Here is a 21,045-nt window from a genome sequence, read left to right as displayed (position 1 = left end):
GAAGTGTTGTGGTTCTGTTGTGCTCTGACCTACCTGCCCCTCCATGTAGAAACATGGAAAGCCTGAGGCAGGGAGATGGAACAGGTATCAACAACAGATGTGACACTGATCAAGTTAGAAGGCATGAAAAGAAACAGCTGGGAAGGTGGTGGGCTGTAAAGTGGTCAGCACATGTGCCAGAAACTGTAGGCAAGCTAAATCAGCTTGAATAGAACAACCTATGTGTAATTATCAGTAAGATCATTAGAAAGATACTTGGTATGGATATGGGGAGGAATTGATGTCAGCTGTTATCATCTAGCCTAATGGGATTGTGGGTTAAGCCTGTCTCCGTGGGCTGAAGTAGTGGTATGCTAAATTTATTGTTCTAAAATAATTTCTGCTCAGAGAGACGAAATGTGTGCGGAGCTGGTGGCACCAAAACACTACTTGGTTTTCTGAGAGGCTCCATTTGATTACCATCATAAAACATAATAGTGGCATAAAATGCAGTTGCGTCTTTCCAATTTGCTACTTCTCCAACACATTCTAACTATAGCTGTACAGCATGGCAGTCACCAGTTGCATTTGTCAGCCTTGGAAATGTCATTTTGCTGTCATCACTCAGTGAATGAAGAAAAGAAGGATTAGTCCATAAAATGCCGCCAGCACACTGACAAGTTCTTTTTGTGTTCAGTGAAATAAAGCCACATTAATTTTTATCAGAACTGAAATGGCATCTCATGTGTTGCTTGTTCTGTATTCCATTATTCATTGCTAATAAATAAGGAGATGAATTTATTGTCTTCTTATAATGAGTTTTGGGTAATATTTTTTAAAAATGGGGTAACTGTGATCTGGAGTTAGAGAACAAAACACACACATACAGTCACATCTAAATTTCATTGTAATGATTCAGTCAATGTATAACCTCATTATCGTATCACTGCTCTTTGCACACAGATTGATACCGTTATGCACTTTGCCTTACAAGGGTCTACTGAGGCACTGGGCAATAGTGCCTTTTGCGTGGTGGCTCAGCTCCTCCCCTCTGGAGAGTACAAATACACACATGTCATGTTCAACATACTGGTGCTTTGAACAACAGTTCTCTTATCACCGTGACCTTTGCTGGATAAAGAAACTATTCATATTACAGTAAGTAGAAAAGCTTTCAGACTCAATAAACTGTTTAAATGCAGCACTGTGCATACATTTAAACATATTAACCCTTTTATGTGGGGGACTGACTTTCAATACAAATAGTATTCTGTTGTTAAAAAGTAAAAAAAAAAAAAAAAAAGTAAAATTTGCTATAATAAAGTGAAAGCATACCATGTTTTTAGCAGCAATTTAAAAAATATAGATTTTATTTTTTTATTTCTTGGAATGTTCTTTTTAAAGGTAGGAAAATGTTCTCTAAAACATCTTAAACAATTATTAACAACCTTTTTACAATGCCTAGCAATAACATTGTTTGGACACGGATTTAAAGTTAATTTTCTCTTTATTTTTTGACATTTTTTTGGCCTTTTTTGGGTTGGGGCTTCTACTACACTTGAATTTGAATGAGACCAGGAATACACACTGGGCATATAGTCTACCCACAGAGATAACACAGAGAGACAGATAAACATTCACACTCACATTCCCACCTACAGCCAATCTAGAATTTCAAAATAAGCCCTTTGCTGTACCTAGAGAACCTATAGAGGCACAGTTAGAATTTTTCAAACATTTTTTTAAAAAGATTAGGACATTATAATCTGTTTTTCTGTTTGAAAACTTAATTCGAACTTGCAGATCGTGTTTGCAAATTGTGTGAGAACATCCCCGTCTAGCTATCTTTATTTTTAGGTAGGTATGGTAACATATCACTACATTTACACTCTGATTTTACAAATGACCTTCTTTATGCCAGTAAGTTGATTTTGAATTTCAGATGAGGGTCCTCTGCTGCTGCACTGCTTTCCTGCTGCTCATCCTAATTCCCAAAGCCTGTGAAGGAGGCAACATCTTGGTCTATCCTTCTGAAGGCAGCCACTGGATAAACATGGAAATTCTACTAAAGGCTTTGCACTCTAGAGGACACAATATCACCATTCTGCGTTCTAGTAAAAGCTGGTACATAAAAGATAACTCATCTTATTACAGTGCCTTTACAGTTCCAGTGGAAAACACCTTGGATCAGACATTCATCACAAGGATTATAGCTGAGATCATAGAATTTGAACGAGGAGCCCTCCCCTTGATTAGTTTTCTCCACATGAGTGTGGGGATGTTTGGCACATTTATTGATGCCCACAAAGGCGTGGGTGCAGTAGTAACAGCAATGATGGATGACAGTGAGTTGATGAGAAAAATGAAAGACAGCAAGTTTGACCTGCTACTCGCTGACCCCTGCTGGGGTGGTGCCATCATTCTGGCCAAATATTTGAACCTTCCTTTGGTTTATAATGTTCGCTGGCTTATAGCTGCAGAGTCACATTTTTCCATAGCTCCTTCACCATTGTCTTATATTCCTATAACAGGAGCAGGGAATACTGACAAGATGACCTTTTTGCAGAGAGTTACAAACATGCTTTTGCACATTATAACCCAAATACAAAATGACCTCTTAGTTAGACTAGTATACCAGAAATTAACTGACAAATATCTTGGGCCTGGTCACGATTTTAATGAGTTAATGATTGATGCAGACATTTGGCTGATGAGAGTGGACTTTGTGTTTGAGTACCCACGGCCCACAATGCCTAATGTTGTTTATATTGGAGGGTTCCAGTGCAAACCTGCTAAACCTCTGCCTCAGCACTTGGAGGACTTTGTGGAGAGTTCTGGAGAGCATGGCTTCATCCTCATGTCTTTGGGGACTTTTGTGACTGAACTTCCTGCTGACATGGCAAATGAGATCGCTGCAGCTTTTGCTAAACTACCACAGAAAGTCATCTGGAAGTATAAAGGTAATAGACCAGCCAATCTGGGTAATAACACTTTACTGGTGGACTGGATGCCACAGAATGACCTTTTAGGACATCCAAAAATAAAACTGTTTGTGGCACATGGAGGAACAAATGGAGTCCAAGAAGCCCTGTATCACGGAGTCCCATTTGTGGGTATACCTGTGTTTTTTGACCAACATGACAACCTGCTACGTCTGAAAGAGAGAGGAGGAGGAAAAATACTTACATTAGCTACAGTGGACAAAGACAACAACTTCCTGAAGGCCATAGAGGAAGTCCTGAATGATCCCTCCTACAGGGCGAACATGCAGAGACTTTCCAGGCTACACAGAGATAAGCCAGTAAAGCCACTGGATAACGCCCTCTTCTGGATAGAGTTTGTCATGAGGCACAAAGGAGCAGCTCACCTGAAAGCACGGTCCTACAGAATGCCCTGGTATTCCTACCACTCTGTAGATGTAGTTTTGTTCCTGGCTGGAGCTATGCTGCTCGTGTTTTTAGCAGTTTTTTTCTTTATTAAATGTTTATACGCTGCAGTGTGTAAATATAAAGTGAAACGTGAGTGAGGTATTTTAGTGGGATCGTGGGCTGAGCTTGACTTCCTGGTTTGCCTGAACTAATGCCATGTTCAGCTTTTTTGTAATTGATCATTAGCCATAATAATGATATAAAACGCAGCTGCATCTTTCTTTTTTGCTTCTTCTGCAATTTATTGTAACCTCAGCTCAACAGTATTGCAATAACAAGTTGTATTTGTCAGTTTCGGAAAGGCTTAACCACTTTCTACCTTATTAGGTGTTTATACACTGGGATGTGCAAATATAAAGTGAAACATGACTAATGATCAGTGCACAGATGGATTTGATAATGCATTGTGTCATTTTAACTTCTCATTCATGTTTGAGTACCACATTCATATGAGGTTGTTATAAAAAAAAACTTCATCATTATTAAAAGACTGTTTCAAAATAATTCTGAGTGGATTAACTCTAACAAGATAAACATAATCAATGAAAAAAATCAATTTTGTATCTTTACCTGAATATATGTAGTTTTGTTATATTTTGCCTTTTTTTAAAAAGGGAAAACAACTGCCTCTATGTTTGACAAACAATACATATCTTCTTAATGAAGGGATTTGAGAGGAATTCTCCGTTGATGGGACTTTAAATGATAATCTCATGCCAGGCAAATCTGAGTAATGATCCCATTTGAATTACAGAAAATGTTCTATTTCATTTGTAAACGCTGTCAGTTCAGTCGCTTATTAATGCCAAGAATGACAGAATGGCACTGGCATAATGCTCCGGACACGGAATCGACTATGTGCACGTTAGCATATGCTACTTCTGGTGCGGAAACTCCTGTGGGGAGCTTTGTTTCCGGTGTCCTATTCGCGCCTGGTTTATGGTCCAAAACAAGTTAAGCAAATGAATGAATCAAGCGGCGATTTACATTTCTATAGATGTCTTGGGCATTTACCCAATATATCTGTAAATGATGTTCATCGACTTGTCGATATTTTTTCCCCGCGCCTCAGGACAAAAGAGAAAATGGATTCAAATGTTATATTTCTCAGCTGTCCCTCGTTTATCGCGGGTGTTATGTTCTAAAAAATAACCAGCGATAGGTGAAATCAAGTAGCCAATTTTATTTTTTGACGGTGCAAAACGTTTCGTGGACATCGTGGACATACAGTACTGCACTTCAGAGTCACACTGCTAGCGATCGATGCAGTGATTCTGTACTGTACAGGAGAGACGTCATGGAGGAGATCGTCTGCAGCGATCAGGACGCAGGACACAATGTGACGTAAAAAAAAACAAGCATGCAAACTTGCACTAAAAAATCTGTGAAACAGCGAGGTGAAAGGTGAACCGCATTATAGCGAAGGACCACTGTAATTTTGAAGGTAAGTCACAACATACCCTTCGTAAATACTAATGTATAGAAACCCTTACCAGCAATCATTCATTTTTTGTGTGGCTTTTTTCACGGTTTGTTAACATGCTGTGTAGGTGTGTACTTGACTAGCTGATGTCGACATAATGGGGGAAACATCTGGTTTGACTATTCTTCACCTGTAGTTTGAATGCTGAACATTTGCCTGTTTAAATCATAAGACCAGTCACTATACAGAGATACTTCTGAATGTGGACGATGTGTCTTCTGCATGCAGTAATGCAGTTCTGCTTGTGTTGAGTGATGTAAACAACTGATCGATCTAAACTCTTTAAACGTCAAAATTGATCATTAGATTTTTTGTGATACAACAGTGGTGAGTGTTCCCACCTTCTGCTCTTTGTAACTTAACGCGATCTTTCCGTTTTCGAGTTTTGGACATGATTTTGGAGTATATCTTCGCAGTAGCGATTGACCGCAAAGTAAAGCTACCGGAAATGTACAACCCCACATCCGGTCTCAAACCAGGAAGTTAGCATTTTCTCGTGCACAGGGTCAATAGTGTTTTTAGTCTTAAGAGAAAATGAATCAATGAATGAACAACTGAATGGTTGTCAGTTTTACTTTAATTGAATGCAGCATTCAGTTGAAATACAAAAAATGTCGGTGTAAATGTAACTTAAAATTGAATCAAGACCGGTTATGTCACATTGCAGAGTAACGCGTTCCTCTCGTCACATTGCATTTTTGTCACAACTCATTAACGTGACGCGTTACAGTACTAAATTCAGTAATCACATCGGGTAACATTTACTTTGGTTACAACGATTTTTCAGTACGCCGAGCGAATAAAAAGTACAACAAAAAGCACAAAACGTGTCTTCTTCCTGTCCGTTGACGTTTGATTTTGGTTCCTGTGTAGGGAGGAAGAAATGGTGGAGCCATAGACATACATAAATATGTATGTCCATGGTTGGAGCAGTCTACAACTTTTGAGGAGTGGAGGTTTGAACAATACGTTTTATTTTTAGTTAAAGGACAAGCACGTGATTATTAAGAGCAACAGCAGGCAGTGTTGGGGAGTAACGGAATACATGTACCGCCGTTACGTATTTAAAATACAAAATATGAGTAACTGTATTCCGTTACAGTTACCGTTTAAAAAGGTGGTATTTAGAATACAGTTACTTTGTTGAAATAAATGGATTACACAGCGGTACTTCCCTGTTTCATATTGTGGCGGGTCAGGACTGTTTGGGTTTTGTTTGACAGCTACGTTCTGTTGTTCCAGGCGGCAGCGTTACGGTTTCCATGGTTACAGGGTGACGCTCTCTCTCTGCGTGTTTCCTGGGTGAGAGAGCGCCTTTTTGTTGTTGTTGTGCTAAGCTAATAGGCAGAATGCTACAGGCATAGCCCTAAAGAATGTAGCATCATAGGCAGTGTAGTCCGTGCTGCAGGGAGAATGGACTGCCATACCTGTTGTGTGTCTGTGAGCGCGAGGAGGGAGAAAAAAAATGAAAAGTATGAGTTGTCATCAAGCAAAAACGGGAGCTGGAAGCATGTAAATATAATAATAACCACTGCAGCCAAGAAGAGTGCCTGACGAGCCCAGTTGTAAGTAAGCTATTAAGACTCGACTGTACGCTGTGTTCGTGTTTTCCTCCGAAACAATAAGTTCCGTTGGAGCAGCCTTTCAACGCCTCTCTCGCAAGCAAACTTGACCCACACAACAAAGTAAAGCTATTTTTCGGCTACGAGCAGTGGCGTGTCCAGCGCCACCCCGAAGCTAAAACAATAAAATTTAATGAAATATCAAATGTACGATTATGGTTTCACAGTGAAGCTCAGATATCCGAGGGTAAGTGAATGCAGCACCGGCTTCTGCACTATGAGCATCATGTTAGCAAAGGTAGGAGAGCCAAGCACGAAAGACAGCACCGCCAAAAACATTTTTTCAGCGAAAGATTAACAAGTTAACATAGCTGGACTAGCCATCGGACATTTGCACGGTGGGCTGATGACTTATTTATTTATTTTTTTTGTAACGGCATGAACAATGAGAGGTGGTGGATTGGCCAGATGCTGGCCGATGTGTAAAAATAACTCAGTTGTTTGGTGGTGGCTATGGGGGAGCTTCCACAGAGGCAACAGGTGGATGAGGGAAGGGGAGGCAGGAGGAGCAGAGACCCGAGGCGGCCGCTGGTTCGAGTATCAGGTGAACTGAACTTCAGGTAAGAAGTTATGACCTGCAGTCTATCTGGGTCAGATATAAACCAAGTTTAGGTGGAGTTTATTTTCGTTGTGCTGACTTTTTACAGTCAGTTACAATAACTCGTACTGCGTGAGCTAGCATGACGGAGTTTCTATATAGCTGTTCGGTTGCTATGATGTTATTGATAGTGAACTTTATTTTATTCATAAGGTTAGTTAGTAGAGTTGCCAATGGCTCCTTAAAAAATGGAATGGTCCCTCATTCAGAGAAAATATTATGCGTTTCGTATTGAGCTGAGAAGAGACGCAGTTTGTCCCGTACTTTAGCTAGAATGGGAAAAGACAAAAAGCTGGAGTTATTCTGTCTTTACGCTGCACAGCTGCCTCTTCTCTTATCTCCCCCCCCTCCCTCCCTCTTCTGTTGCTACTTCAATCATGAAACTGATCAATGATCAGCTGATCGGCTTTTCTCTCTTGTTTATTTATTGCCCACTTTGCCTCAGAAACAGGAAACCAGCGGATGTTGCGCTAAACAACAGCAGCACGTTTAAGCTTGATCGGCTGTTGTTAGAATTTATTTAATATTAATTTCTAGTATCAGCTGATGTTTGCTGGAGCCACAGCTGTAAAAGCTGCTGGTCATGATATCGGTTTGGATATGTGGTGAGAGGGAAACATGAAGATGAAACCAGGAGATGTCCTTACTGAATCATCAGAGCTGAACAGTGATGGAGAAACAGGTTTACCTTTTAGGTGACATGAATGAGTTGAAGGGAAGTTATGAACTGTTTCTGAGAGACAAATAACACCAGGATCCTTTTCCAAGTAGCTGACAACTGGTAACTGTGCAGGGGCAGATCTAGCAAAGTGTTGCCAGGGGGCCAGGTAGGGCATTAACAGGGAGAGGGGGGCACAAAGAAATACTTTTCTTTCTTATTCTCATTTCAAATATTTAGCTTTTATTAAATAATTATCTGAATCTTGCGAACAAAGTTTTTATCTGACGTAAAATGTATAGAAATCATACATATACCAAAAAGACAGTGTACATCACTGTCACAACAGCGTTTGTTTTCATTCAAAGGCTTTATGGCTTTAATACCTGGTGGGCCGGTCTGTAGTGAAAATGCCCAATTTTTTGTCCCAGTCCAGCCCTGCAGGTTAATACTGGCAGTGTCACCATGCCAGCTGACTGTATTTCATCATCAGCCAGTGTTGTTCTTTATACATCAATATTACCAAAGTTTACCATAAGGCAGCATATAAAGTGTTTACTTGCTTTCAGGTTTTATTCAAATGTTTGTCTTTTCATTTGTTTCCCCACTTTTTTCCTGTTTCAAAATCAAACACCAGTTTGTGAGAAGATTATCTTCTTTTTTTAATAGGCATTGGTTTTGCATTGGCATTGGCTAATTTGCCAATTGTATGTTAAAAATGTTCGTATTTTAATATTCAAAAATGTTTTTGCCCAAAACATATGTGCACTACATGTCAGTAAAAATACTATGCAAATATTGATGTCCTTGACTGCTGAATAAACACTGACTGATTGTATCTCTTGTACTTTATCAACACAGTATCTAAAAACTTTGCACCGTAGTGGTTAAAATCTCATTCTAATAAGAGTTAAAAGCGCATTCGGTTATTAGGTTTATAGGGTTATTGAATTATGGTTAACGGTTGGTAGAATTGTTTTTAACATTATCTGCCAATTACATCTGCCACCCTTCTCCAAATCTGTGCCCCTACCTGGCCCCCCCAACAAAAATTTTCTAGACACGCCACTGGCTACGAGCCCGACACGGGACCCGACGTATTAGCCAGAGGTCCTTTACTATGGTTCGGAGCCGCGGACCTTCAGTAACAGTAATAAATCACAGCAATAGGACATTCATGTAGTTGTAAACAGCATGATAATATATTAAGTAATCCAAAGTATTCAGAATACGTTACTCTCATTGAGTAACGTAACAGAATACGTTACAGAATACATTTTGGGGCATGTATTCTGTAATGGAATACATTTTAAAAGTAACCTTCCCAACACTGACAGCAGGACGTAAAACACTTGTATTAGATTGTCAACACAACATTGGCTCGTTCCAAGCATCTGCAGTGACAGCATGCTGGCTCAGAACTAGCGAAGATCTTCAACAGGCAAAAAAAGGTAGTAAGGAGCACTCTGTAGCCTCCATTTCTACGTATTTTTAAAGTAGCTTTGAGGTTTCTTTAGGCTGGTATTCAGCTTTGTGTTGTCGGTTTTGTGGTCATGCAATCAGTGAAGAAAGCGTGTCTCTCTCCTTCTCTCTGTGCGTGTGTGTGTGCGCACGCGTGTGTGTACAAATAAGGAGTAATGTGTAACGCTTTACTTTTTATGAGTAACGATCCCAGCACTGGTGAGGAGTGTGCACACACATGAAGCCAATCAGCTTCAGTATGAAAACATCGAATCGCGGAAGAATAGTAACAATAAAGCTAAACAATAAAGCGAGACTCGGGTTTGGATTACACAATGTATTAGTGACACAAAGAAAGCACAACATAGGAAAATGTAATCACTACGGCCAAGGCGAGAACACTGATCAGAAGAATAAAAAAATAAATTATTTCTTAAATAATTATATGACCTTATATATTTTGCAAAAGAACTAAAGAAATTACATTACTGAGTATTACCGAGTTCTCAGTATCTTAGACAAATGTTTTTGAGTCGGGTTTGTTTTTCCACAGCTGGTGGCGGTAATGCACCAATTCATAGTTTTCTAACCAAGACGAATTTCAAGTAAGTTTAAAAAGAAGAAGTGCTGTATGAAACTTGTGCAAAGCTATGGTTAGGTGTTGAACGCTTGTAGTAACTGCAGGGCTGTTGTCACGCAGTAAGGCTTGTTAAATTGAAACTGAAGCGCATATACCTATTCTTATTAAAGTTAAAGCTTATTAAAGTTAATTGGATAGATGGGTTGGTGATTTGATAGATTGCGCTCAGGCTAAGTGGTTAGACATAGTGATAATGACCTTTTTGACTTTCTATAAGCATGACTTATTGAATACAATAAACATGCTTCACAAGTGGCAGAGTCTCTATTTACAACCGTGCACAGGTCTATATGAACACATAATTCTTGGATCAGTGCCTGCCTTTTATTCTAGAGCCAAATTCAAGATAGTCATTTTAGAGATAATTGTTTATTTTTTAGTGTTAATGTGTTAATATTTTGCAAACTGGTTAAAATCTCATCATTTCAGATCAGCATAGTTATTAATATAATATATTTTGGGTTGAAATGTCCAAAATGCAACTTCCTTTTAAACAGACAAGAACTTAACCGTCACAGGCTTTGCACAACTGCAGGGGTGCGGCCAAAAAAAGACAAAAAAAACCAAAAAAAAATCCAGGAAGTGTTGTTTTTTCTTCCACCTTCACTTGTTTCAACTTAACCCACTCCAACTGTGCCTTGTCAGTTTGAAGGAGACGTACAACAAAACTAAGAGCATTTAACTGTAAGTTAAGTTGTTATTTATGCTATTATTTGGCTGTGTTTGTGTTTTGTTGTACTGATTGAGTAGGTTTATATAACACATGCAGCATGACTCGCATTATATATCAAACACACAGCACTAACCGCCGAGAACATTTTAGTGAGTGTCTGTATGTGTGTGTTCACACAACTGTCATTGCTAAGATATGCTTGACAAGTGTCAACAGTTACCCTTTTTACATGCTTTGTTGGTTAATCTGCTATCTAAATTCTTCAATCTTTGTCAATATTTCAGTGTCATTTTTAGAGACATGCATGTAAAGGAATCACTTTTTAAGTGATTCCTTTACATGCATGTACTGGGGGTTCTAATGCACATGGGCCCATTGGGTTTTATGAGACACTGTTCACTTGCTGTGAGAGAGACAAAAATACCTAACCATATCTACATAGCTACTGTAACTCTTTTTTTCAGTTCAGAACACTGTATCTCTGGCTCATTGCATACTTATCTGGTTAAACAGGAACATCTGAAACCAAAAAATCATCAGTCATCTTCAATGACTTGCATTCAGTGCTTTTATCTGGGTCACAGCACTTTAAAGAGACTGCTTTGTTGACATGCCAACTAAGTTTGTGATGTAACCATAACATTTATAGCTTTTGTTTTTGGTTTGACACAAAAGAAAGTGTGGAAAACTACCCTTACCAGTTTTTTTTGTTTTGTTTTGTGTGTGTGTTTTCTTTTTTCTTTTTTTTTTTGTGCTCCACTGCCAGATACACTCAAAAAAATAACTCTTTGAATGAACATAAAAAAATCATGGAAAGAATTTCCACGTAATTAAATTGCTTTATTTTAGCATTATGCAATTCTGTTATTCCAACTTAATGTACTTGAGTTGGACTAACTTGATTAATTAATGATGAATCAACTGTTTTACTACAGTTGAGTCCAACTTAATTTAATTGATTTAATCCAACCCATGCAAATTATGTTAGTGCAACAAAACATGCTTATTAGAATAGAAATCCATTTATTAATCCATTTATTTTAAGTTCATTTAAAGAGTTATTTTTTTGGAGTGTTCAACAAAGTCTAGAGTCTGGTTAACATAAAATGTTAATGGATTTATAATAACTTGCACTCCATCCATCCTCTTATCTTTACCAGGGTTGCAGTGAGGCTGGGACAGGGTGGGGTGTGATAGGGTGGGAGTCAGAATACTGGACAGGTCACCAGTCTATCACAGAGAGACAGACAACCGTTTGCCCTCATGTTCACAGATATTTTAGAAACACCTGTGGCAGGAAACCAGAGTACCCAGAGAGAACCCACTGCAAACTTGGCCAGATTGCAGATTTGAACCCAAGACCTTCTTGCTGCGAGGCAACAGTGCTAAACACTGTGCCACCGAGCTGTCAATCTAGACTTCAAAAAAATAGGGAAACTATGATTACAAGGCTTTATGTAGAATTTTAAAAACCACAATAAATAGCTGAGGCATATACGTAGTGTGTGTATGGTTGTCTGTCTCTTCTAACCCCAGTGATTTTCCTGTGGTTTGAACTCTTGTGTGATCTTGTGAATTTTGTGAATCCAGGCAACTAACCACTCTTAGTAGATTGTATCATGTCATCTCAACAAGAATAAATTAAGTTGCTGGATTTCATGCAGATCCTACATGATTTAATTACGTTCACCACAGAAACATGAAATTATTTTGTTCACATTACAAGTTTGAATTTTGTAAATTTAACAACCACCCGATGTCATTTTTTTGAGTGTAGTGCCATGACAGGTAGTGAAGAGATTATAAATCTCCTAAACTAAATCCAAACATTTTAAAATATATAAGAAAACAGATGCATTTGATCTGTTAAACATGCAGAGATTACTTAATTTCTTAAGAGGAAGATGCCAAACATAGTCACGCTTACAAAATAATTTCTGTTCAGGGACACTGGGATCTGACACAGAATGCACGCAGAGCTCTTGGCACCACACAGCACTCTAATTTCCTGAGAGGGCTCCATGTGCTACATACACGTGAGGGCTGTCAGAAGGAATTTTCTCATGCAAATAAAGAGACAATTGAATGGAAAATCACTGCAGCTCTCTGTTATCCTGATATATCATTGGCCATTGTGTGCACATTTGCTGTGATATCATTGTAACAACTCTCTGATTTGTGTGTCCTGTTTTTCACCTCTGTTTCTATTTCAGAACACAGCGCTTATGAAGATTTGAAGATGTTTTTGTCACTGGCTTCCATCCTCTCTTTTTTGACTGTTTTTATTCCTGTCGCACATTCTGGAAAAATTCTGGTATTTCCACATGATGGAAGCCACTGGGTGAACATGAGAGTACTTGTTGAAGAGCTCCATTTGCAGGGACACAATGTGACAGTGATTCGGAATGCAGACAGCTGGTACATCAGTAAAACGTCTCCACATTACAATGTAATCACAGTGGATGTTGATGGTGGTGGAAATGAAGATTTTTTTCGTGCATTTGTCTCTGAGGTTATTAAAATTAAGCGAAGCATGGGGTCTGCATGGTCTCACTTTGCTTTACAAATGGAGTTAAAAGACAAATTCTATGAACTGCACAAAAAAGTCTGTGAAGTGATTGTGTTCATCTTTGAAAATGAAGATTTAATGAAGTCCTTAAAAGATGCCAAGTATGATGTGGTTTTGACAGATCCTGCTAATGGCGGAGGAGTGTTGCTGGCACATTACCTTGGCGTGCCATTGGTGTTCAATGCTCGATGGACTGTTCATGGTGAGGCCCACTTTGCTATTGCGCCCTCTCCACTTTCCTATGTTCCACTATCACCTTCAGAGTTAACGGATCCCATGACCTTCTTTGGGAGGGTCCAGAACATGTTATTTTACATCACGAGAATGCATCTGTACAAGCAAATAGTTGAACCACATTATTCTGTATTGTCAAATCGCTACATTGGACCAGGTGTGCATTATTTCTCCCTTTTTCAAGCTGCAGATTTGTGGCTAATGAGAGTGGACTTTGTTTTTGAGTTTCCACGACCCACCATGCCTAATGTTGTTTATATGGGAGGTTTCCAGTGTAAACCTGCAAAACCTCTTCCACAACACTTAGAGGAGTTTGTGCAGAGTTCTGGAGATCATGGAGTTATCATTATGTCACTAGGGTCTTTGATTGGAGAACTTCCCTCTGACTTAGCTGAAGAGATTGCTGCAGCTTTTGGCGAGTTACCTCAGAAAGTGATCTGGAGGTATAAAGGTAACAAACCAGCCCTTCTAGGCAACAATACATTACTAGTTGACTGGATGCCACAGAATGACCTGCTAGGACATCCAAGTATTGAACTATTTGTAAGTCATGGGGGAACTAATGGGATTTATGAGGCTATATATCATGGGATTCCAATAGTTGGCATTCCCATTATTTTTGATCAAGCTGACAACTTATCCCGAATGAGAGCAAAAGGTGTTGCGAAGGTTTTGGATGTTTCAGATTTGGACAGGAAAATATTTAAAAATGCAATACAGGAAGTCCTTAATGAACCGTCCTACACAATAAACATGCAGAGGCTCTCCAGGCTACACAGAGATCAGCCAATGAAGCCACTGGATCGTGCTATCTTTTGGATTGAGTTTGTCATGAGACATAAAGGTGCAGCTCATCTAAGGACTGAGTCCTACAAACTGCCCTGGTATTTCTACTACTCTCTAGATGTCATATTATTTTTACTAACAAGTGCACTATTTACATTGGTTTTTTTTGTTATGTTACTATGGTTTTGCTTTAGATTGTGTTTGAAAAGAAAAGCAAAATCTGACTAAAAGTCATTTTCATATGTTGATACATTGTTACAGCACAGTCAGTTTGGCTGTGGTTAGTAAAACTGATTTCTTTCTCAGTCATTCCCAGTTTGCCAGAAATACTGTCTCAGCCAGTCCCAGTGTTCATACTGCTGCACCCAAAGTCTTATCTATCCCATCTTTACTTGAGTTGATCATCATATAAGTCATCATATAAGTTAACTGTTTTTCACATTTCTTTATTATAAAGATCAGTAGTGGTTTGCACATTTGTCTAAAACACGATCCCTGGTTCAAGAGCGGTAGGAGATACATCCGGCATAAAAATCTGCCAAATCAAATATGTGCAAATATGTATGCAAATATACATATCCTGTATGTTTATTTTACATGACCTCCTGTAGTCTTCTGAAGTACCTTCGTGGGCCATCAGGTGGTGCTGGCTACACTTTGGGAATCACTGTAAGAAAAAAAATCTACTTATCTGTATGTTTTTCTGATAGGATTATTTATAACATGTATGGATTTTCCAAATCAGAAAAAACATATTTGAGGACTGTGGACCACAAAACTAGTTACCTTCGTTTTTGTATGAATTCATGCTGGAAAAGTGCTTGTTTTTCCAGTGGATGGGAGCCACTGGGTAAATATGAATGTCATTATTCAGGAGCTACATCTAAGGGGCCACCAGATTTCCGTTGTGCGTTCAACAGACAGCTGGTATATCAATGAATCCTACCCATTCTATACTTCAATTACGCTCGATATGGAGTCAGGGTTTGATGAAGTTTTTTTAACAGCATTTATTGCGGAACTGTTGGACATCCAGAAGGGAGGGATGTCTGTCTGGAAACGCTTTAAACTGGAAATGGAACTAGCAAAAAAAACCTCTGAAGTGCAAAAGAAACAAAGCAAATTGATTGAAGGGCTTTTTGAAAACAAAGAGCTTATACAGTCACTAAAGGATGCAGAATATGATCTTGTCCTGACAGATCCTGCCACACCAACAGGTGCCATACTTGCCCAATACCTCAAGTTGCCTCTTGTTTTTAATGTTAGATGGACTAGTCAGGGTGAAGGCCATTTTTCAATTGCACCATCTCCTCTCTCTTATGTTCCCATAGTAGGGAGTGAGCTATCTGATAAAATGAGCTTTTTTGAGAGGCTGCTAAATGTCCTAATTTTTGGTTTCGCAGAATATCAGATTGCCCAGTATTTGCTACCACATTATGAGAACCTCATTGAAAAATATTTTGGTCCAGACACAGACTACTTATCCATGTTTCAAGCTGACCTGTGGCTAATGAGAGTGGATTTTGTGTTTGAGTTTCCTCGCCCCACCATGCCTAATGTTATCTATATGGGAGGGTTCCAGTGCAAACCAGCAAAACCGCTTCCACAACATTTGGAGGACTTTGTGCAGAGTTCTGGAGAACATGGTGTGATCCTCATGTCTCTGGGAACTTTGATTGGAGAACTACCCCCTGATTTAGCTGAAGCGATCACTGCAGCTTTTGCAAAATTACCCCAGAAAGTCATTTGGCGGTATAAAGGTGACAGGCCAGGCACTCTGGGTAACAACACTTTGCTGGTGGACTGGATGCCACAGAGTGACCTATTAGGGCATCCTAAAATAAAACTTTTTGTGGCTCATGGGGGAACAAATGGTGTTCAAGAAGCTATTTATCATGGAGTCCCTATTTTAGGACTTCCTCTGGTTTTTGATCAACATGATAATTTATTTAGAATCAAAGAAAGAGGAGCAGGGAAAGTCATAGATGTTTTTACTATGAATGAAGACATTTTCTTTCAAGGTATTATGGAAGTCCTGACTGATCCCTCCTACGGGATGAACATGCAGAGACTTTCCTGGCTGCACAGAGATCAGCCAATAAAGCCACTGGACAATGCCCTCTTCTGGATAGAGTTCGTCATGAGACACAAAGGTGCAGCTCACTTAAGAACTGAATCCTACAAACTGCCCTGGTATTCCTACCACTCTATAGATGTGATACTTTTCTTAGCTGCAGTTGTGCTGGTTATTCTGGGCACCTTTGCTCTCTTAATAAAATGCCTATGCTCTATGTTCCTGAGGACAAAGCGTAAACGTGATTAAAAAGAAATAAAATGGCAATTAATGTAAAACTTTAAACACGTAAATCATGAAATATTGTATTGTCTTGTGGTACTGTGATTTGATGGGGATGATAGATGTCTAAAAAGTAAGAAAAAGAAGATACAAATAATTAATTCTTTTAAAATTGTGCATTTTATTAGTAAAGAAATGACTTAGTTAAGGCTGACCATACTACTTTAAATTATATCCTGTCAGTATATTTCAGTGTCTTTCAGGATTTATAGGGCTTTGATGTACTGTATTGTATGTAAAGTCAAATCACAGTCTATATGGATTTTACTTTAACCCTTAAGTGAAACAAACAAATAGTTGTTGTCACTATAGAATTAAATAAAAGTGTGACCAAAGCATATTTGTACTGTTCATTAATTTCTTTGCTGTGGAGAATCTGCTCTCATTTTCTTCTAATCATCTGACTTTACGAGTTTAGTGACTCCATGTGACTTCACTCTGTTCAGCTATCTTTGAAAGGTTTTCTTAATTGCAGTATTTTCCCCTGCTGTGGTCTGGAATCCTATGCACACTACAACTATTACTAAAGGGAATATCTGGAAAAACACGCATGCATCCATTTTCTGAACATGGATGCATGTTAAGAAAATCATCACTTCAAGTTGAAGGGATGTTGGAGCCTATCCTAGCTTACATATTGCGAAGGCAGGGTACACCCTTGACAAGTCACCAGCCCATCATAGGGTAAGCGCTTAGAGACAAACAACCTTACAATCACATCTATAGCCAATTTAATCACCAATTAACCTAACAAGCATGACTTTGGATCATGGGAGGAAGCTGCACCTAGAGGGAGCCCACACAGGCTCAGAGGAGAACATGCAAACTATGCACAGAAAGGCCCCAGTGAACCAGAAAAGTTCTTGCAGTACTAACCAGTGCATCACGGCACTGCTCTTGTAGGTGAGGTTTCATAACAAACAGCTACACCATTTGCCATTTTATCACTGAAATTACAAGAAGTTACAAACCATTCATCCTGTGTAAGGCAAATTTACCACTCGTTTCAACAAAAATAAGACAGAAAGAAATGAAGTAGTTTGAGATTCTTAGTTGTGTGATTACATTAGTTGGCCAATGAATATGACATCCTGCTGTGTCTAAGAGTGAGGGGAGTGGATTAGATAAAGGCAACAACGTCCTCAGGGCCAAACAGGAAGTTTTGAATAAGCCATCCCTCAGGATGAACATGCTACATTTTCAACACTTAATAGGTTTAACTGCCACTTGGGGAACACTTTAAAGCGAAAGAAAATACAATTCAGAGCTAAACTACTGCTATTACCATCAGCTTTGTGAGACCTGGTAAAGATCTTCACGCTGCAGAGGTGCACCAGTCTTTAGGATAACAATTTTCCAATTGCTTAATTATTCATTAAATTTGACTAAAGTTCTAAAGAGTAATTTTACAACAGCAATTCAAATACTATATTTTATCTAGCACTACATAATTTGTGTAATGCAAGCTCGAGAGATGCTACGTTTTGTCTTCAAGAGCCAATCAAACTGAAAGACAACTCAAATTCTCAAGACCGCAGGTTTATAAGGGCTATGACAAATGACCATACAGAGTATTTTACTTCAATAAATAAATTTTTTATTACAAAAAGATTAAAAAACATACAGGAAGTATTGTTATAGAAAGTATGCCAATGGGAAACAGGTGAAACATTAAGAATTTCACTTAAGTCTGAATTTTTACTGTTACCAAAAAGTAAACATAATGGGGGTCTAACATCTTTTGCTACAGGAGGGAAAACAAGAAGTGAAGTTTCAGTTTAGAGAAATGAAATTTTCACATTCTTCTTTTAGCAATCACACATTAAAAAAACAATAGTACAAGTCAACTAATGTTAGTCGGATCAATATTAGCTGCCTGGTGGATTTCACTTGTGTTAAGATAAAAACACAAACAAAAAAAAAATTTAAAAACTTGATTACATGACAAAGCGAAATATCACTTTTAAGGGCAAAAACAAACATGCTAAAAATTAAATGCACATACGTGTGCAGTAAAATAAGACTGGGGTTAAGAACTAGCTATCTAAGGACAAAAATTTAAAAAACAAAGAGACGTTTTATTGAAAGTAATGGTGCTTAACAGTTTCTCTTCCTGCTGGCTCCTGCCTTGTGCTGCTTGTCATCAAGTAGTCTAATAAAACAGACGAATCAGCTGAATTGGCGATCGATGTACTAATCCATTACTTTATGTAGCTTTTGCAGACAAGACACGAAAAGAGAACCATATTTCTCAAAACACACCACAAAGTTTAGGTAAAACAAACACCCCCCCCCCACCCCGAGACACACACACACACACAATACATTACAGGACAATAAGAGTTTTCACTAATATTGATATTATATGCATATTTATGAGGCTTCATTTGGCAGCATCAGTGGCTATTCAAAGGCACTGTATATCCCGCTTCCATGAGGAAAATACTCAAATGGTACAGCAGTTACAAAAACTTATAGTAAATGTCTGTTCCAAGTATTTACAAGTATCCGTACCAGCAGGGCAGGTGTGGTGGGCGGTGTGTGTCCCCTCAAGATGTCCGGGTCCTTAGAGAGCTCATCCTGAGCACAGTGAGCTCAGCTACATTTGCATCCTGCATCTCCACATCTTGTTGGCAGCTTTCTCTGATTACATACACTATGAGACCCATACAGATGAAAATGAGGAGGACTATGCCTATAACCTAGGGTACAGAGGAGCACCACTTTGTTTAGTAAATATCAACATATAAGGCATCATGTTGGTCAATAATGTCTATTAACAGAGCTATAAGAATGTTCACAGATGTAACAGCAATGAATATGTTCTATAGAGTGAGATAAGTGCTCTCATTGTGTTCATCATATGCAGTGGTTTATTAACAAAAAAGTAATCTACTCACCTGAGAAAACACAAACAGCTGTTGTGAGCGGAGCATTAGTTCTTGTGTGGTGACATCTCCCTCTCTAATTGGCTCACACCATTTCTGTGGAGCTGCCTTGTCAACTAGTACAAATCTACCCTCCCAGTCTGTCATAGCACAAGCAAAGTATTGGCCATCGAGGAACAATAAAATCAGCCACACGATAGCGGGAACAAAACTGGAGAGGGACACAGTTTTCCTGCACCACATATCACATCTGCATCCTTGAATGATCAGCATCAAAGTGAAGGCCATGACGGCAGGAATGATGAAGAATGCTGATGAAAACAATCCGTTCCATTTAGGACTGCAAGGACACTCAAACTCCAGCTCCACCAGCTTCTCTAGTCCCATGAGGATAAAGCCAAAAGCCACATTTGATACCAGAGGACTGTTACTAAGTTCATTTTTCAGCCTGGTAAGCCATTGTTGTCTACTTTCCATACTAGATTGACCAAAGAATGAAGACAGTCGTTGTAAAAAACCCAAAAGAGGATCCTCCGTTGTGAACACATTGGCAACAGCTAAGTGATGCGTAATTAACGCATCCAGGGGTAAGTTTTCCCCTCAGGCAAAATGCCACACTTCCACTCTGATTGGTTTTGAACAAAAGAGGGTGTGCCGTCTGCTCTGACATTTCTATAGCTGATTGGGCTTTGTGAAGTTTCAGGTGGGGTTACTTTTTAAATGTGGTCTTCCATGGACAAACTGGAGGGAGGGCTGTAAAGTGGAGGGAAGTTTGTTCTGCAATTGAGCAAAGATTGGCATTTTCCAACAAAACACCCATGAAGGGGTAGCCATATATCCAAGGGCAGGCTTTTACATTGAAGAATCAATTTGCAATCCCCAATTCACACTGCAACAAAACAAAAGGGAAGGGATTTCAAAATGAAAATCATATTCAGCTAAATAAAGGACACATAATTTACCACACATAGCTACAGTTGTTAGTGCTTGAAGTACTCAAGCGTTTCCCCCATTTGCTACAAGTGTTTGGAATTACAAAAATGGATGCAAGTTGACACTTTTCTCTTTACCTCTACTGACCACGGGAGGTCGCCCATGCAGCGGGACAGCGCAGATTAAGGATAGAAGAGGATTACAGGAGGCCATGTTGAACTTTCAAGGGGATGTGGTACATACAGCTCCAGAGCACCCAGGCTAGGGATGTGATGACATAATTTATAAATGACCTCAGTGGGCTCAAGAGCATCACCATAATCTCATCACGTTAAAACCTGACAGTATTTAGGCGCAATGAATAAAGGTCAGGAAAAACACCACTGATGAAAACTAAATTGCTTTCAGCTGATCTTCATATACACCTCAACTTATTTATAAAAAAATCACTTATTCATACTCGTGTTATGGCAAGCACTTGACTACTGACCTGTCACTTTATAGGAGACGTTAATTTTGCAAGAGTTGTGGAACGGAGTTAGGGAATTATTTAGATTCAGACTGTAAAACAGTTATAGAAATAACTCTGAGAGGGACAAACATCCATTTCTAATGAGACACTATGAACATGAGCACCTGTCATCTCATAGAAATAATAATAATAATAAACTGTAATGGCTAAAGAGGCACATAATTACTGTCTGAGTTGCCAACACCATCAATTAGCTACATAGGAT

The 21,045-nt window shown here is 38.9% G+C and overlaps 1 protein-coding gene and 3 pseudogenes across 5 annotated transcripts; 3 read left to right on the top strand and 1 right to left on the bottom strand.

Annotated features, from left to right (window-relative positions):
• Nucleotides 1-1,040: 1,040 nt before the first annotated feature.
• Nucleotides 1,041-3,892, top strand: LOC146393323 (UDP-glucuronosyltransferase 2C1 pseudogene; annotated as a pseudogene). 2 transcript variants are annotated; one of them, XR_014800347.1, is made up of 2 exons: nucleotides 1,041-1,137; nucleotides 1,922-3,892. The product of XR_014800347.1 is annotated as a UDP-glucuronosyltransferase 2C1 pseudogene, transcript variant X1 (transcript). The 2 variants fall into 2 exon arrangements; XR_014800348.1 differs by lacking the exon at nucleotides 1,041-1,137 and adding an exon at nucleotides 1,426-1,836.
• A 2,258-nt stretch (nucleotides 3,893-6,150) lies between these two features.
• LOC146393322 (UDP-glucuronosyltransferase 2C1 pseudogene) lies at nucleotides 6,151-14,368 on the top strand (annotated as a pseudogene). 2 transcript variants are annotated; one of them, XR_014800349.1, is made up of 2 exons: nucleotides 6,151-6,455; nucleotides 12,756-14,368. The product of XR_014800349.1 is annotated as a UDP-glucuronosyltransferase 2C1 pseudogene, transcript variant X1 (transcript). The 2 variants fall into 2 exon arrangements; XR_014800350.1 differs by lacking the exon at nucleotides 6,151-6,455 and adding an exon at nucleotides 10,328-10,553.
• Nucleotides 14,369-14,980: 612 nt separating this feature from the next.
• On the top strand, nucleotides 14,981-16,813 carry LOC146393321 (UDP-glucuronosyltransferase 2B17 pseudogene; annotated as a pseudogene).
• Nucleotides 16,814-18,114: 1,301 nt separating this feature from the next.
• On the bottom strand, nucleotides 18,115-20,995 carry LOC146393320 (calcium homeostasis modulator protein 6). The gene is made up of 3 exons (XM_084929749.1): nucleotides 20,446-20,995; nucleotides 19,388-20,264; nucleotides 18,115-19,189 (listed from the first exon to the last, which is right to left on the bottom strand). Exons 2-3 carry the CDS (start codon nucleotides 19,850-19,852, stop codon nucleotides 19,037-19,039), a joined length of 618 nt encoding a protein of 205 aa, XP_084785875.1. The 5' UTR covers nucleotides 19,853-20,264; nucleotides 20,446-20,995; the 3' UTR covers nucleotides 18,115-19,036.
• Between the last annotated feature and the right edge of the window lie 50 nt (nucleotides 20,996-21,045).

Source organism: Perissodus microlepis, chromosome 1, assembly GCF_051167445.1.
Source record: "Perissodus microlepis isolate ML-2025 ecotype Zambia chromosome 1, ASM5116744v1, whole genome shotgun sequence".
NCBI classification, from domain to species: domain Eukaryota; kingdom Metazoa; phylum Chordata; class Actinopteri; order Cichliformes; family Cichlidae; genus Perissodus; species Perissodus microlepis.
Note: the sequence above shows the minus strand (reverse complement) of the source record. Positions and strands in the feature narration are given on the sequence as shown.

What these genes read in the sequence shown, in the direction of transcription:
- LOC146393320 (XM_084929749.1), bottom strand. Translation starts at nt 19,852, where the DNA reads ATGGAAAGTAGACAACAATGGCTTACCAGGCTGAAAAATGAACTTAGT. An exon ending in AGCTGTTTGTGTTTTCTCAG is followed by an intron (nt 19,190 to 19,387) that starts GTGAGTAGATTA and finishes TCTGTACCCTAG; the next exon opens with GTTATAGGCATAGTCCTCCT.